Genomic DNA, 18508 nt, shown 5'->3' on the forward strand with positions numbered 1-18508 from the left:
AGCTCTGCTTAGTGCATATGGGTTGTATAAGCTTCTGAAAAGATTATTGAGCTCTTTGGGCTGGAGGTTCGTTGCCAGTTTTGCTGTGTGGTAGTGTGAGCTTTAGTGGAGTGAGTCTGAGCAGAAGGCTGTGTCTTGGATGCTTTAGCATTAAAAAAAAAAAAACATAAACTTGTTCTCTTCCTAAAATCAATAATAAAATATATCCTGGATAGACATCACCAAAGACACAGTACTTTTACAGTTAGCAACACTCATTGTCAACATAGGAGTCTCATGGTACTATGCTATTTTCAAAGTATCCCAGAGACTAATTCTATTAAAATAACAAATAGGGAAAAGTTCTTTGTAAGTTGGTCCCCATTGCCATTTTGTGAGTCTCAGTTTTTCTGAAAGACAACCCGCCCCCGTTCCTGTTTGCACATCTGTTCAAAACAAAAACAAAAATAACTAAACTATTTAACTTGTTTACTGTCTGCTGATGCTACTAAGAAGCTACATTATTATGTCACACTTATACGTACCCCTATATGTACCCCTGTAAGGTTAAAAACAATAGTCAGAATGTCACCTATATGATGGTATATAATGATTATATAACCAATAATTACTATAATGATAATGACCATCATTACATCCATCATTCCAGAGAACACAGTTCCTCCACTGCTCAATGCTGGGGGACTTTATAGCCCTCTAGCCCACGCCTGGCATTAGACATGGTGGCAGTAGGTTCCAAAGAGTCCTATTCTATTGCCAATACAGTGACTAGTCAAGCTGTGCGTGTGCACATCTGTGCACATCTGTGTCAGCAACATAAAGTAGCTGAATGCCTTCATTTGACAGAGTGTCCACAAACATTTGGGCAAAGTATGTATGCACTATATATGGCTGTGCAGTGGGCCCTTTAAATACCTCCCGAAGACAGAGAGATTGATGGTACACAATGGTTGATCAGCAGATTGGTGCACTGTTAGAGGCTGCACAGATACATGAGGTCTTATTGGTCTCACACACAGACCTCTGGTGGAAACGCGATCCACTCTGTGCGTTTTGGAGCATTCTCTTCCTTACTAAGATCAGGCGCTGTCTCTTCCTCCTCTGGCTCCGTCTCCCTTTCATCCATCAGCGGCTGCTGCTGGACCTGCAGACCCCTCTCCAGTACCTGCTGCTGCTGGTGGGCTGCCAGCATGGCATAGATGCAGCCGTAGGTGGCTGCCACCACCATCATCACACACACCACTGCACATACCACCCCAGCCACCACCACGGTGACGGGCGCTCTGCGGACGCTGATAGTTCTGTGGCGTTGCCGAAAGCAGTCTGCAGTTGGGTCAGTGGAGACCAGGAAACCCTCAGCTGTCCGGAAACAGGAGGCAGAAGGGTTCCTGTTGTCTGGGAGGGGAAGCTGGGAGCAGTGTCTGAACATCTCCATTGGCACCCTGCGGAGGTCCCTACCTCGTAGAGTGGCAGGGAGAGAGCACTCTATGGAATCCACATAGCCACCTTTAGAGATACAGTAAAAAGGGACAATATCACAGTGATGCTCATTATAAAAGCAGTTAGGCTGATGCTACAACAAAACCCTGTACCACCACACAACCCTAAACTCCTGATCTGTAAGCTGTACCTCACGACTGTGACAAAGTTATGCATTCAAGTGAACTGTGATTAAGGTAACTCCTCACCTCTATAGAGCATCCATTCCAGCCAGTGTTTAAATGGAATCATGCTGCAGCTGCAATTCCAGTTGTTTCCCTCCAGCTGGAGATGCTGTAGAACAGTCAGGGGCTCCAGCACTGACCTCTGCAGGGTGCGCAACTTGTTGCCAGCCAACGAGATCCATGCTAGGGCCTGCAGCCCATCCAGGAGACCTGGGGGCAGGGAGGCCAGGCTGTTGAAGGAAAGATCCAGGTGCTGGAGCTGAGTCAGGCTCTGAAACTGTCCGGAGCTCAGCACATTTAACCTGTTGTCTCGTAAAACCAGTTCTCTGAGTCCAATGAGGTCGGAGAACACATCTACTGAAAGGTTTACTAGGAAGTTGCTGGAAAGGTCAAGAAGCTCCAGGCTGCTCAGTTGGGAGAAGGTGAAGGGGTGGAGGCTAAGCAGGTGGTTTCTGGAGAGATCTAGTTGTATCAGGCTGCTGAGGTTGGCAAAGGATCCCTGGTTTATCATGGTTACATTGTTTTCGGAAAGGGTGAGAGAAGTGAGGTTAGAAGGAAGCTGGTTTAGAATAGAGTCGAAGGAGATTGCAAGGTCAAGGCTGCTGCAGTCAGAGTGGGTGCTGTTGCAGGTGCAGATGGATGGGCAGCCTGCTAGAGGCCTGAAGACGCTCAGAATGGCCAACAGCGCTGCACAAACTACAGGGAAGAGAGCTTGATATGAGAATTTCCCTTTTGCAACGATGTTAACATGGCTAACAGTGAATGAGACCTAGTAACCAACAGCATACATGAGGTTTTGAGCTGTATTTACCATGAATGTTCATCGTGGTCCTCACACCCCACCTATACAGCATCCTAATTAATCAAGTCTTGCTCCAGTGCTTGTTTTAAGCCACCATGAAGGTTTCTGTAAGAAATTAGATTGTGTGTGAGTTTACTGGTCATTTTAAATACAGGATTTAAGAAATTAGAGCTATCTGAACATCCGGTTGTGGATTAAAAAGGGTGTTTAGTAAAGTAATGGTGTATTTTAGTGGACAGTTCTTCAAGGAAAACCTATGTTCATGGATTGGAGGCTCTTAGGCAAGATAACAGAGCAGAAAGTAGGTCTGTGGGTGTGTGTGTTTGTGTGTGTAAGATAGTAGTTTGTCTAAAAGCAGCCCAAAGGCTCTTCTTTTATCAAAGCTATACAAAGCCAAGGCAGGCTGCTCTCATGCTGTGTGGAGGTTTATTCTAAACAGAAATCCTGTTTTCAACATTGCTTTTGGGGATCTGCTGCCTTTCACCAATATACACTAAAATATGCTCTATGTTACATGATGGAAGAACATCATTAATTAATTACATTAATACATAAATAATTTGGAGAAGAATTACAGCTAGGTTTGGTTGGCTTCTACTGTAACCTTTACTGCACTCTTTTAGGATCCTTTTAACGATGCCATAAAAGATCCATTTTTGATTTCATAAAGAAACTTGTTTGTAATCGAGATTTAGTGAAGAAACTTTTAAAGGTCTGAAGAACCTTTAGCTGATGTAAAGGTTCTTCACACTGACACATCTCTATTACTAACATGGTTCTTTATGAGAGTGTGGAAAGCTTGTGCTGTGTGATAGTGTTGGATATCCAGTACTTATGTGGACACGGACAAGTCATTGTTGTCCTGAATGTCTTAGATTGAAAGCAATACAAGCCCTTTCATCCTTCTTTCGTTTGTTCTTTCTTTCATCCTTGCCCCCCTTTTCCACCACACATTTACACATTAAATCATTATCTCGTAATCAGACCAGACAGCGTCAGCAGCAGCAGCTTAATCAGGCTAGAGATGTTCAAATAATCCATAACAGAATGAGCACATCCCATAAAACCTACTGTCCGGAGCTTAAGAAGAGTTATTTTTAGAGAACAGTAACCAGAATAGTTGCAGATAATTGTAACTGTAAATATAATTCTTGTGAATTCATAGATTTGCCCATGCAAAGATAATTAATGTTATTTTATTATTAAATTAGAGCTGTTTAGTTATTTGTAAACAACATCCTTATTGGTCATATTTTGTCTGCTTTTGGGCAATTTATGCACACAAACTGTAGATTTAAATGTTTAAAAATGTTGAGCAACATAACAGTCTGGCAAATACTGTCTCTTAAACCATGTGAATGAAAGAAAAAAGACTGAGAGAATGAAGCACCGAATCCTACCTTCGCTCGGCACTCATGCAGGTGTAGAGATGTACAAACATTCTCAGAACTGAGGAAAGAAAAAGCTCCTGCTCCAAGCATGCCCGTCTTCATGTGAATGTGGGTCGCATCAGCCATCAGCAAGTATTAGAACAGTCTGCGCCTGCCCATTTATTAATGAGAGGCAGGAGTTAGGGAGAGGCAGAGCAGGAGGCAGAGGGAGAGAGAGGGAAATGAAGAGTATTTGGAGAGAGAGAGAGAAAAATAGAGAGGGATAGAGCGAGACAGAGAGAGAGAGAGGGGTCAACAGCTTAAATGCAAACGTTAGCCCCTTTGCAGACTTGCTGCTGTGCGTCTTCACTGTATCTTGTGTGACTGTTATATGAATGTAGATTCTTGCTGTTTTGCAATGTGGTAATCATATTCTTCTGTACAGTTATCATGGTAAAGTGATCATAACACTTTTTTTGTGATCTTGAGAAATCAAGTTGTTTTCTCCAGAAAAAATTGTGTATAAATGACCACAAGAAAACAATACAGAAAAATACCTATTATTAACTTCTGGCCTTTCTGTATATTATATTCACTAATCCTTATGACAATCAGGCCTTTAACCCCTTGAACTCAGGGCTTGAAGCATGGCCAGTAACTTCCATTCATAACTAGTTACAAAATTAAGGATTGGAAATCTAAACCCACCAACAGGCCCTTTAATTATTCAAATTAGACATGACCTGACATAGGGTGATGCTCCACTTACCCATGTGTTTTATTTCTGTTCCCACATGCAGCTATTGGAGTGCAAATGTCATTGGACCTACTGGAAAGAAGATTCTTGGCTACGGCTAAACAGGTGAAGAATGAAACTCGTGCTATTTCACAGGGTGAACTCATGCACACTAACATGGCACTGCGTATATACTATTCAGCATTTTGCCTCAAAGCACCCTTCTTTTCAAATGAAATGTGAAAGTTTCGCATGAATGCCTTAACCCTCTTAAAAAGCCTATGGCCCACTTTCTATTACCAGAGAATAGCCCCACCAGTTTCTACAGACGTCCCTGTAGTTACTGAGCATTACACCTTAGTGTGTAATAAGGGTAGATTGGAGTGTTAAGGGGTTAAAATCTTAATGGCTGCTGGCTGATTACACCAGACACACATAGCAGTCATTCCTAAATTAGTTAAAGGGCCCATATCCTAGTTTACTAATGCATTTTGTGAGGGTTTACGTAGCAAATACAGTCATAGTGTTACTGTGCCTTTAAGACTGATAAATGAAAATGATCTCTATTCTGATTGGCTGCCCTATGTTGTGATTCATTCAAAAAGCAAGCTGGGCTAAAATTGATATCCATATACCATGAAAGGGTGGAGCGAAACGGTTGTAGACCCAAAAACCTAACCCTAACCCTGGTGCTAATCCTAACCCCAACCTCACCCCAAAACCTAATTCTTACCCTCACAATGGCCCCTTAACCTCAGCCTAATCCAGTTAAGATCCAGTCCCAGGCTGGTGTCAGCAGCAGGTCTATAGCATACACTATAACACTATAGGTCTGAGTTTTTCAAATGAATATATAATGATATAAATATCATTGTCTTGTGACATGAACTCTTTCTCTTTACTGTCTTTCTGTCTTTTATGTTCTGGACAGTCAAATGAGACAGATGTAAGTGCACATCACACATGTTTAAGCCACATATATCAGATATGATTCTGTACACTGTCAGTGACTCTGCAGTGTTAGTTGTAAAAGTTGCCTCTTGCTCTTTCCAGTGCAGTAATATAGAAGGTTTATGTCCTCTCAGCTGTGAGAGTATTGTAAGTACATCTTCTGTTTCCCTCAGCTTTTCTGCAATCATTCAGTTTGCAACTGTGCCAGAAGTGTTGATAAGAGTTGCATGGTGTCAGCTATAATGCACAGTATGTATTTACTTATCATTGCTGTCACGCAAAAAAAAAAAAAAACATACAGTGACTCATATCTTCAAAAAGGCAACTTTTGGAGCTCAGTGTGGCTCAGCAGTCTAATGTCTAATGTGCTACCACATTAGACTCTGCCCAAGGCCCAAGGGTCTTAAGTTCGAATACCAAGCCATGTTGTTTTGCTATCAGCATCCAGAGTTAGAGAGAGCACAACTGACCGTGGGTAGATGGTGCTCTCTCCCCTTTTCACTCTAACTGGTGTGGCACTGCTGGGTGTGACATGTTAAGTTCTTAGACTCCCAGTGTCTGGAGCATTGCTAATACTAGTGGGTTTTGAAGGGGTGGGTTAACTGGCAGTACAAAACAGAAATATTCAACAAACAAAAAAAGCAAAAAAGGCAACAGAAAGAAACTAAACCTTCATCAAAAAATTGAGCATTTCTATTGGTCTGTTCATCATTAAATCTGGACATTATGCAAAGAACAGTTACCACATTCAAATTCTTAAAAATTAGAACAGTCAAAAATGGGGATATAAGGTTATTTTTTTGCATGACAGCAATGATATATAAGTAGCAATGCCAAAAGTAACTTGATTAGGCAGTTCACTTAAATATGTGTGTAAGCATTACAACCTTTTAAGACTGAATTTCCATTTCTGAGAAACTGAGATTTGTATAAGAACGTCACATATATTCATATACAGATCCCGTTTGAAACTGAATTTACATTTAATAATATAAATGTTTACTTTTTGAGAGATTGGTCATTCATGGGGCTTCGGTGAAAGTTCTGTTTGTCTTTATGAGGCCATCAGTATTAAATAAATAAACTCCTAATAGTACGATAACGGTAACTTCTTATCTGTTGCTTTAATTTTACCAGGATATTAATTGCTACCTAGTGGACTACAACGGCTTCACAGTCATGTCTAAGGAGAGAGGGGATGTGAGTATGAAACGCTTCATGTTCAGAAGGTCACATTTTTGCTCAAACATCATTTTTGACATTGGGAGTCTGTTTACAGCTGCTCTGTGTTAATTTGGTTGTGTAAACATTGCATTGACCTTCATGCTGACATGACCGCACATGCACATCTGCACATCAATGCAAATTTAATCTTGGGATATTTGAAAAATCCTAATTGTATGATGCCATGCTGCAACACCATGATGTATAGAGCGGCAGGGCACGTAACGTATCTACGGTATCTGCGGGATTACTGCACACTTATGGAGTTTAATCCCAAATTGATGTTGTGTGGTTGGGGCAGCACTGTGGGTCTTAGACATCTGTTAGCACATCTGTAGCAGAGCGCATTAGTGTGTGTGTGTGTGTGTGTGTGTGTGTGTGTGTATGTTTGTGTTTTGTGTTTGTGTGTTTTTGTTGGAGAGGGAGGGGAGGGGCAGGCATGTCATACTGAAGTAGGTTAAGCATGAACATATCGTATGCACGGTAAAGTTAACACAGGGGGAGCTGTAAACAGAAGTGCTCCCGCAGGTTCTAGCTTCATGTCAGTCTATTTCAGGGTTGTGCTTTTTGCTGGCCTCAAGCCCAGCTGCCCCATGTCTGTATACACACCTGGGCCAGATTTGCTAAATGTCTGTGACTCTTTTAAAGTCTGAGATAGCTGAAGCTGTATAGCTGCTATAGCTGAGCCCAAAATGAGTAGATAATAATTTAGCATCATGACTGTTATATAATCAGGGTAAAGAGGTGGTTGCAGATTAACTATCAATTATGCATACACACATACATTTCACACAGAGTCAAATTGCAGTATGTCATTATGATTTGTACTCATTTGTGCTGACAGATTGGAAAGTTCTTTGGGGAAATTGATGGCTCTGTGATGGCCCAGCTACTCAAATCAGGCTTGTATAAAAGGTAAGTTGTGTTTTTTTTTGTATTAGTGCACAACTAATTCAGATGATTCAGCATTTTCAGATGATTACACAATTTCCTTACATTTTATTTATTTCCCCTCTTATAATTTGTGCTGTGTTATGTAGCCCACCTAAACACTATTTTTACAAGATGATTTTCCAGCTATTCTTAATTCCAGTCATTCTCAAACAGGCTGTGACAGTATAAAAATGTGTGACTGTTCTGATTGGCTGACCCCTTCAGAAGTGAAATGAGACATACAAAAACATACAAAAACTAGCCCAACGCAGAAACAAAGAGCCCTATTTTACACCCTGCACAAGGCGCATCACGATGCTCATTGCTATCTTACACCGCACCAACAGTCAATTTTCACATCTCTGTCTGCATCGTTTATAGTATTGGGACACCTACTCATTCATTTTTTTCTTCTGAAATCAAAGGTATTAAAAAGAGTTTATCCTGCTTTTGTTTGAGTAACTGTCTCTACTGTATATGAAAATGCTTTCTACTAGATTTTGGAGCATTGCTGTGAGAATTTGATTGCATTTAGTGACAAGAGCATTAGTGAGGTCAGGATGTTGGACGATCACCACCCCACCTCGAACTCCAACTAATTTCCAAATCCAAAGTATTGGATAGAGCACCAACCATCATTCTAGAGAACACCTCCACTGCTCCACAGCTCAATGGGTTCATGTTTATCTGCTCCAAAGAGAGTACTAGGCGATACTACAGGGATCAGACAACGTATGTCAGCAATGGGTTTAGCTTTAAGTAGCTTCCTATTTACAATAAGAGTCCTTTAGAATGACATAGAAAGAGCTATTATTATATAATTATCCAAATATCGTTTGCAAAATAATACTAAAATGACCCTCACACAAATGATGTTCCTCTCTGCAGAGTGGCCCTATACGACTATCAAGCTATGTGCAAGAACAGCCATCATCACTCCAGCGGAGCCCGGCCACTGCTCAGCGTATGTGATCCTCAATACAGATCCACACTGGTCGGGGGAGCCTACTCATGCTCTTGGAGATGAGATGGAGAGGACAAAACAGTCGATTCTCTTTAGTTGTATCTGTAATGTTCACATGCTGGGAAATATTACTGGGACAGCTCAGTTAGACTGGAATTGGAACTAAGAAAGGGAAGATCTCTGGGAGCAGAATGGGCCACTGATGGCATACATAGACATGACATTTTCATGAGATTAACGTCTTCATGTCTTCTCTATTCATTCTGCAGCCTTTCTATGGCCTGATGGCAGCGGTCAAGTGGCTCTTCTCGAACCTCATGCTGTAAGTCCTTACTTCAGGTCCTCATTTTTGCACGTTTTTACTGTTTGAGGCTGCAGCTGTTGAGAAGCACTTTATTTGCCCAATTATTTTTTTTGTCTTTGCTGCTTTTAGGTTTTTGTTGGAGTTCAACATCTGCGGATTGTGGCATAATGACTATTTGGCTGATGGTAGGTCATAGCATTAAAGGCATGGTAGCATCATAGCATCATTAAATCCTATTTAATGGTGATGTGATGATGCCATCATTGTTGTCACATGTGTATAAATAAAACACACCTGGACACATTTGGAGTGTCTTTGACTTTAGAAACCCTCCCAGACCATGTAAACATCACCATTCTGTCAAACTGCCACCATGAAACCATTGTGCTGTTTTTGTCACGTTTCCTTTCTCATTTCATGTCATTTCTGCATGTACCCACCATCACTGCCTTACCACGTCCCTTTCCGCTGCTGTCCACCACCATTCCATGTCCTCTCTCGCTGTCTCACAGCCAAGTCCACATACCATGCCAGTAAGTATTTTAAGGTTAGGTCTTGGATCATTAACTAAAGGGTGTGTGTGCATGGTAATGTCCACATATGCTATTTTCTTGTTTACAGCTTGAATTTGTTGTCTCTATCTTTAGCTAAGGCCTGTTTCATCTGTTCCATCTGTTACAATCTAGACTCGAATCCTTGATTTGAACTATGACATTGATTAAATGTGTCTGTTTAATGCCCTGTTTAATACCTTACAATTTAGTCACCATTTAAAGGATCCTGCTTCTCTTGGCCTAAATGCAAACATGCGAGTTGCACATATGAGGACACTACAACCCACCATCATCAGTTATGTAGAACATAACAGCACTGTTTAAAGAAATAAGGAGAACACAGTCTTATTGCTCGTAATATGTACAGTATATGTCCCAATGTATGCAGACACAAGTGCAGGTGCAGTCATTGCTGACACCGATGTTCAACAGCTTTAAAAAGATCTCACATTGACAATATATTGAGACGCTCTGTAGCAGTGATGCATACGTAAGGTCACCATACCCAATGCTAAGTCTTATATTAAGGGGTGTAAAGAGTCCCCATCAATGGACCAATGGATTTGTGTTTCCTGGTGTGATGAAGCTTCATCCTGTACCTTTACATTTATAGCATTTAGCTGGTGCTCTTATTCAGAGCAACTTACAAGGTTACTCATATTACAGAGGTGGGACTCTTATTGGTGTAGCACAGCATAGTCACCCAGACCAGGAATCAAACCCTGGTCTCCCACATGTGGTAGCTCACTGGCAGGTAGTGATGTTATCTGTTGCACCACACCAACCCCATTCCAATACCTTTGGGATGAGCAGGAAAGGTGTTTGTTACCCAGGACTAAACATGTTTCATCAGCCCCTGTCAGAGCTACCTAGATGTGAAGCTTTCAGAAGAGTTCAGAAGTGCATTTCGACATATAGGGTAATTTGTAGCATGATCTTTCCATTGGGATGTGGTAGTATTACACATCATTTCAACAGTGAAGAGGATCCAGTGGGACTGAAACATTTGACTTTGGTGTGATGCAGAATTATCAGCTGATTATTGTTTATGTTTTCCAGCATTTTGACCTTTTTTGGCATGTATTTGCTTTGTCGATGTGCATAGTGTGCGTACATCATCATTATAATTGCTTGATTACCAAAACTGACTGGGTGCTCACTTCTGTCTTACAGCGCACAGACAAAAAAAGGTGGACTCCATGGTGCCCTGTAACACTGAATACCCTGGATTCATTTACGACACCACCATTAGGGAAACCAACAGCATCATCAAATGTGGTCGCTGTCAAAAGTGAGTGCATGTGGGGTTTCCAAACTCTCCGAACAACTAGATGGGGAGATGGGGGCACAACCTAATTAAATTAAAAATTAACATGGACCTTTAATGACCTGAATTAGGTTCAAGCAGAATGTGCTTTTGGCATCTAAATACTTTTGAGGATGAGGTTGGGTGAATGCAAGCAAATCCTCACAGCAATGCTCCATTCTTCATCCAAATCCAAGAACCAATAGTCCATGTTATGGTTCTCTAGACCTTAAAATTCTACACACTCACACATCTCTATTACACACATGGTAAATTCTGAAATAAAAAAAATGTGCTTCTATGGCACTTCCTGGAAACACTGGGTTGGAAACACGAACACTGTCATTCATCAGTGCGCTACATTAAATTCTCCCATAATATAATGTGAATTACCTGCATAATCCCATAATATATATCTGTACTTCATAAATGTATTTCCAGCAGAGCTCTGAGTTATTGTAATATACCTGTGTGTTAAAGTGTTGCTTTTCTTTTGTTCCAGGATGTTTGTGCTCCAGCAGGTTGTAAACAGTAACCTGGTGATGGTTGTGGTGCAGGCGGACTGCGACTGCTCTCGCCAGTATGCTTCCATCACCCTCACCCCCAGAGAGGTCAAATATATCCTGCACAACGTCCTTTTGTGTCTACAGGCCAGGTTACAGCCTGAATTAGGTGCTGCTAACATGAAGTATTTTGCCCAGATTAGTCAAAAAGTGTTTTCAGCCAGAGGATGATTAGCTCACTTGCTTAGCTCACACTGATGAGGTACCACTAGATCTGGTTCAGGAATATCTCCTCATTAGACATTATTACTTTTATTATTTTTTTTTGTTCTGTAGAAGTTTGTTTCCATAGAGGTGGTCTTAGATTGCACAGGATTTCACATTTGCTTCAGTTTGAGATTGTGTGAGTATTCATGTTGCTCATGACAGAGTTGGCCTTAACCTCTTTGAACATAATGCCACGGTGAAATGCAACAGGATGAAGTCACAGAAGATCCGCAGACGCCCAGAATCCTGTCATGCATACCATCCTCACGTAAGCCTTCTTTAATGATTGTAGCTTACCTGCATTCAGTCTTTTTACACGGTAATAATGTGCATGTGTATTATAGAAAATGCACTTGTCATCTGTAAGTGAATGAAAGGTGCTTTAATTCTTTAAAAATAATTCTCAATCACAGGAAAATGCAAAAGACTGTGGAGGAGCATGTGAGATATCCCTATCAGTGGCTCTCTTCTTCATATCCCTGGTCACATCACTGGCCCTTCGCTGAAGAGAAGAGACAACCATCCCTCTGCTGTGACTGCTAGGATACTGAGTCTTAGACCAGATCTACAGGGTCAGTGAGACAGCTGGCAGCTGTGGCAGAAGAAGAATTCCTGTTGGATGAGACGCTTATGGATTATCAACATCTCAACCTGTAGCATTAGGAAATCATCTGAAAATGGGCTACACTGTGTTTGTACTCTGGGTTTACTCTCCTGAGCCTCCCGATCTTTTCCAGCAGGAGGGTGTTTGAGGACAGTGACTATTAACTGTGTCTTGGATGAGTTTATGGGAGACTACAGCTGCACCACTACCAGCTACTCCCCCATGTGTTATGGTGCCCTCTACTGGACTTGGGGTGACTTTACAGACGATTTGACATTACTCCAAAAAATATTGCAGAAAAGTTCAAATATCAACTCTTTATTTTTTCTATAACAGTGTATTGTTTTTATAGATGAAAGATCAAAGACCAGGACAGTTAATGCTGTTGTAGCTCACTTTTTATGTTTTTCATCTTATCATAGTTTTCAATTTATGCATAAAAATGTTCATATTGTCATTGTCAGACTAAAACCTTGTATCTCCAATTTTGCTGTTTTTCACTTTGTGGCATAATCTAAATCTGGCAGGTTTTTTTTTTTTACATTGTGCAGCAGTTTCAAGATAAATGGACCAATAGAAAATCCCAAAAAACACAAAAATGACTTAGAATAATAACAACAACAATAATAATAATAATAATAATAATTATTATTATTATTATAACAATAATAGAATTATATATATATATATATATATATGAGCTTTAAAATGTAAGATGTTTTTTTCTTCTCCTGTGAAGCTGCTGTTTTAGAGATACATGTTTTCTCGCATGACAGTGACAATGGGCTACAAATCCTAAAGAAAAATCAAGATCATAACTTTATTTTAAATAAAGAAAGTGTTGAACATAGACTGTCGAGCTGAAAACAGATACCATGAACCAGTTTCAGTGAAAAGCAGGTTCATAATCAGGCCTGAATCAGCTCCCAGCCCTGAAGAATGCAGTCCATCTTGGCCTACTTCTGGAACACATGCAGTCATCCCACTGATGGCTACACCGCTTGATACACAGGTTTTATGGGATGGCAGAGCAGTGTGGTGGATCTGGTATTAGTTTTTATTTGAATAATAAAAGGTGCTGCATATTAACAGTGATATAGTAGTTTTATTTTGATTAAATACATCTGTATTTCTTAACATATAGATATTTTATCTTTATTTAAACAATACAGATATATAGAGGTTATATAACGTAACACATAAAATTGAGGAAAAGTCTTTATCAATCATCTGTAATTAATAAAAAAGGAAAGGAAAAAAGGAAAAAGTGGGATTACCATGATGAGATCCGAAGAGCTCTCTGACTCCTTCCAAACACACACTGTAGGTGCAGAAAAGTCTGGAAAGGAACTACAGGTAGCTCTGGCCACACTGTGAATGTCAAAATTCATACATCTACCAGCAGAAAGAGACAGTTTGATATTTTTCATTTACTACCCAAAATGTTTAAACTCCAATCTACTTCAAATGCAGACTTTCCAGAGTCCTGAGAATTTACAAGAAAGGATCACCTACAGTGCCTCTGTTTTCTACTCTTCTCTGCATTGAATATTTATTGGTGTTGGCACTGTTTGGCAACTTAATCAGTTTACCTCAGAAAACACAATCATCCAATCTGTCTTAATCAACAGCTAAATTACCTGCAGCAGTAGCCAGAGCCCCCAAAACAACGGATACCTCAAGCCCCCTCAGGGCGAAGCGGAGGAGTGGCCGGATCACAAACGGCTGGCAGCCGCTGATGAGCACTCCTACTCCTCCTGGACCGCCGGAGACCCTCAGTAAATATTCTTAACGGCCAATAGCGCCCCTGCTGGCAGCAGGTCACGTGTACCGCAAATGAACTGTATATGTATGAGCCTCAATATTTAGGCGGATGACGTCACAATGCTCCCACTCTATAAAAGCGTGAGTCACAGAGAGATCAAAGTCATGCCTCGCTGAAACGTACTGAAGTTATTGACCCTCTTCTGTGCCAGCATGAATGATACAGACAGAGCAAAGGGATCGCAGGTTCCATGCTTTCCGATGGTCCAGACACAGAAAACCTGTACAGAGAACCGGGCACAACGCAGAGCTGGGCACGAGAAGCCCATTTGTTCAGTAACTCCTGCACACACTAGATTGGCATCTATTGGAGGTACATTCACTGATCGAGGCCTGAAAAGAGAAGAAGCTTATTGGTCTACCACACTGTCCCCTAAGGTAGGTGGGACATCGGTCAAGAAAAACGTAAGCCCATTCCAAATGTGGCCCAAAGATAATAAAACGAAAAACATGAAACTGATCGATAGTCTCATCATCTCTTCTTATCGTAGTCACTCTAAGCTTGAGCCCCAGCCACCAAAGTCCATCCCCACACTGGTTAAGAAGTTCAGCTTGTCCCAGGATGCAGCTCCTGTTTCCAGGAAACCAGAGAGCTCACTACACACCCCAGTCACACCTACATCCCTACCTAAGATAGCTGCTCCAGCAGCTAGGAAAATACAGAATGTGCCTCAGACAGCCAGCAAAGTGGGGAGCTATTTTCCTAACATGTGGCCAAAGCTTCAGCTGGAGCGGCAGGCCAAGCCCGCAGTAAAGCAGCAGGCCAAGGAACCAGGAAAGAAGGTCCATGATTCAGCCAAGGTCTCTACAACTCCAATGCAGAAGACTCCTGACAAACCTCTCAGACCAATAGGCCAAAAGAGGTCAGCATTTAGGCCAGCGCCACCTGCAGGAATTAAACCACCGGAGCTCACAACTCGCACGAGGTGCGCTTGTTATCTCGGTTCTCTTGAAAAGAATCAGTCAGCAGAACAGCAGAAGCAACAGACCTACAATGAAGTTTACAAGCCTTGTGCAGACGACCGTTACAGTACTGGCATTGAGAGGCATCGCATCTATCTGCTTATTCAGAGAAAGAAACAGGAACTGCTGGACAATGTGCAGGTGTTGAGCTACCCAGACCAGTCTGAGACAGAGGATGATGATGATTGGGCCAAGTACAAGTACAAAGTACAAAGACTAGCTGGGGATTGAGTTGCTCCTTCTACCAGCTTTCAACAAGAATCATTGGATCCTGTCCCACTGTACTTACCCCCCCCCCCCTCAATTTTTGCTGTTTTGCTTATTGTTATGATCCAGTGTCGACCAGAGGAGGATGGGTTCCCCTTTGCCACTGTCGCCACTAGCTTGCTCAAAAGAGGCTCGGACCTGGAGACCTGGATCCCTGTGAAGCTGATTTTTGAATTCGTGAAAAGCTCAATATGAATCAATTTGAATCTAATTGAACTAAACTAAAGGTATGGAAATCTGAATCCAGTGAACAGAATAGGAGCTAAATCCAAATCCATACATGTTTAGGGGCTCAAAAGTAATTGGACAGAATGACACAATTGTAGAAATGGTCATGTGACTGTCTGAAGTCTAGAACCCATAGTCTATCAATGAGCTGTAAACTAGTTTAACTGTTTTTAGACTTATCAGTGGATTAAATCGTGTGGTAAGCCCTTGTGAAATTCCTCTGGAGAAGCCTTCTCTAGCTTCATGACTCTGACACAAATACCCCACCTCCTGGAGGGTGTTCTTGATTCGGCCGCCTGTTGTGAAGGGGGTTTTTCTTCATCAGGGAAGAAATTCTGCTTTCTACCACAGCTGGTTTCTGTGGTCTTCAGGGCCTGTCAGTGTTCTGAGTTCACTAGGTCGTGCTTTTTTAAAGAAAACACTAAATAGCTGGCTTGGCCTCTCCTAATAAACGTTTCTGCTGTTTCTCTGCTGGGTTTTTTTTCCTCAGCTTAATAATGGCTTGCTTCACTGGCAGTGGCAGCTCTCTGTACTTTACAGTGAAAGGTAAATGTTCATTCTAGACATTTAATCTGCTCACTTGTCAGTGAAAATGAGGAGGGAGGCGCACACACCTAACCACGGTACAGTTGAGCCCCTAAGAATGAGAAAGTCGATGTATGAAAATGAGTGCATCTCCGAAACTAGTGGTCACTAGTTTTGGATGGAAATACTCTTATATTAAGGTAGAATGTCCAAACTTGGAGCTTCATTGTTTTATTTAATCTCTAAATATTTATAAGTCGGACTGTATGCTGCTTCCTTTCAGTGTTTATTTAATAAAAAGCCCTGAAAGCACTCTATTCTGTCTGCTTGTAATTTGTTATACAGAAAAAATTACAAATTCTAATACAGACACATGAAAAGTTCATATTACATAAAATATATAATGTATTTGTGTCATCTGTATGTTAAAGGAATGGAACAATTATTCAATACTACCACTACTCCTAATATCCCAATAAGATACTACTGGGTTAAATATTTATACCTTGAATATAATGCACCCCACATTTTTTAAATTCCAAAATAGCAACATAATTTAGTATTGTATTTCTTCAAACTTGCTGTGGTTCAAAAGAGAACTGCTAAATGTATACACATTGTCCATCACAGGCTTGTGCTACACACATCAGATCACCCAAGTGGTGAAACTGTAACATTTCTTCTAAGGAATCTGCAAAGCCCTGAAGCTTCTGTAGCCCAAGAAAACACTCTCACAAAGCCCTCATGTGGGACAAAATGTACACAACATCTGTATCTTCATCACACAGTAAATCTTGGAGACCTTCATTTCATTGTGAGGGGTATGGGAGGGGGTATATTTTTGCAAGAATGGGTCACATAGTTTTAGGAGTTTTGTACATTCAGTGAAGTTGCCTTGATTCTGGCCAAAGTCCTGCTTGTCATGTCCTTGGAATGGGATGCCTTGCCTCCTAAAAAACACCCACCGCTTCTGATCCACCACTGGGTTTAATAGTGAGAGGTTTGTTGGTATGTGTGAGAGAGGTAATGGGCCTCTTATAAGACTCCCCTCTTATTTACAATAACCTTGTAAATAACCTAAACTGACAGGAGCAGATCCTAGATCAGCTCCCAGGTGTAGTTTTCATGTTGTGTAAACTCAGTGACCTGTGACCTCAGTGGCAGCATGATTAGGTCAGTTAGAGCACCCCACCAGCCAGAGGAGGACTGGCTCCCCCTGTGAATCTCGGTTCCTCTCAAAGTTTCTTACTCAGTTGGCTTGGAGGATGTTTTTCCCTGCCACTGTAGCCCTAGACGTGCTCACCAGGGGCTTTTGGGTCTGGGGGAAATAGAGGTCACTCCAGGACTGGTCAGGGTAAGAGACTGCAGTTACCAAATGTGCGCAAACCTTAACTTCTGTAGACAACAAGCAGCATAATGAACGTCAACAGCAATATAGCAAAAGAGTAAGACCCCTGTTCTTAATCTCAGGTGATGCTACTGCATTCTGCCACTCTTTGTATAGTCAACAACACTAGTGAGTTTTCTGTAAGCAGAACTCTCCTCAGACCACTGACTGAGATGTTACTGGTTGTGTTTATTGTCTACTGGTTTTTCCACTCTTTTTTCAGAAGGTCTGTTTATACCAACTACAAGCACCGAAGTGAGTGTTCGCATCCAGTATTGCATGACCTCATCATTATTCTTTGCTAAATATGTCCTAATGACCTCTAATGACACTTTCGAGTAATGTGAAAGATCTACCATGCACATAAGATGTGTGTATGAACACCACAGAAACTCCAGTCATACAGCACACCACATCAGTGTGAAGCCTTTCATTGATTAAGAGCTCCTGTTATGAACCCCTTATTGATATCAAACAGTGCAGCCCACACAGAGCACGGTACACAAATGTTCAGGACAAATAAGGCTGCCAAAAAAGGTTCTGTGGAGTGATGCCCTAGAAGATGCTTCTAAAGGATGGTGCTTTAAATAACTTCACCTTTAAAGAACCTTCACAAAAGGTTCAATAGCTATAACATGGGGTTTCTTAGAACTGTACACCTAAGACTGTTTTTCTGTGTTACTACTTGGTTTACTTGAAATTAGGTCACGTACTGTACACACAGTCTGTCTATAAAGCAGAATAAATTTAATGAACACAACACAGACCTTTAGAATTTAAATAAAGTTTATATTTAGTATTGATTTTATAGTGATTTGATATTTATGTTTATTTTGTCCCACTTGTGGCCCATGTTTTATTGATTGACCATCATTGCTACTACCATATTTGATGCAAAAAGGGCTCTATATAGTACTGAAAAGAGTTCTTTGGCCTCAAACAAATGTAAAACCCTTTTAGTGCCACATAGAACCTATTAAAACATCTACAAGTGGCTTTCTTTATATGCTTATATGAAAGTTTATTAAAAGAAATATGTTTTGACTATAATCAACACTAGAACCCCATTTTAATATATAGAACCATTTAAAGGGTTCTTTAAAGAATCATCTACAAGGTTTTCCTCATAGGT

At 41.0% G+C, this 18508-nt stretch overlaps 2 protein-coding genes across 3 annotated transcripts in view; one reads left to right on the forward strand and one right to left on the reverse strand.

Annotated features, from left to right (window-relative positions):
- The window catches only part of cacna2d4b (calcium channel, voltage-dependent, alpha 2/delta subunit 4b), a 34999-nt gene extending 22127 nt beyond the window's left edge, over nucleotides 1-12872 (forward strand). Inside the window, exons 26-38 of one of the 2 annotated variants that reach the window (XM_072663554.1) lie at nucleotides 4637-4698; nucleotides 5504-5518; nucleotides 5626-5670; nucleotides 6661-6723; nucleotides 7592-7662; nucleotides 8569-8644; nucleotides 8914-8966; nucleotides 9078-9133; nucleotides 9461-9481; nucleotides 10676-10793; nucleotides 11311-11426; nucleotides 11764-11846; nucleotides 11992-12872. In XM_072663554.1, the coding sequence (XP_072519655.1) occupies nucleotides 4637-4698; nucleotides 5504-5518; nucleotides 5626-5670; nucleotides 6661-6723; nucleotides 7592-7662; nucleotides 8569-8644; nucleotides 8914-8966; nucleotides 9078-9133; nucleotides 9461-9481; nucleotides 10676-10793; nucleotides 11311-11426; nucleotides 11764-11846; nucleotides 11992-12084 (872 nt within the window). In that variant the 3' untranslated portion in view covers nucleotides 12085-12872. The remainder of the gene's footprint in view (nucleotides 1-4636; nucleotides 4699-5503; nucleotides 5519-5625; nucleotides 5671-6660; nucleotides 6724-7591; nucleotides 7663-8568; nucleotides 8645-8913; nucleotides 8967-9077; nucleotides 9134-9460; nucleotides 9482-10675; nucleotides 10794-11310; nucleotides 11427-11763; nucleotides 11847-11991) is intronic. The other variant, XM_072663555.1, reaches the window with a different exon arrangement.
- On the reverse strand, nucleotides 1010-2563 carry lrtm2b (leucine-rich repeats and transmembrane domains 2b). Its single transcript, XM_072663556.1, is given in 3 exon segments — nucleotides 1010-1506; nucleotides 1689-2360; nucleotides 2476-2563. Coding segments are annotated over 3 exon segments (1257 nt in total).
- Nucleotides 12873-18508: the final 5636 nt, after the last annotated feature.

The sequence above is a fragment of the Salminus brasiliensis genome, chromosome 19 (genome assembly GCF_030463535.1).
Source record: "Salminus brasiliensis chromosome 19, fSalBra1.hap2, whole genome shotgun sequence".
NCBI lineage: Eukaryota > Metazoa > Chordata > Actinopteri > Characiformes > Bryconidae > Salminus > Salminus brasiliensis.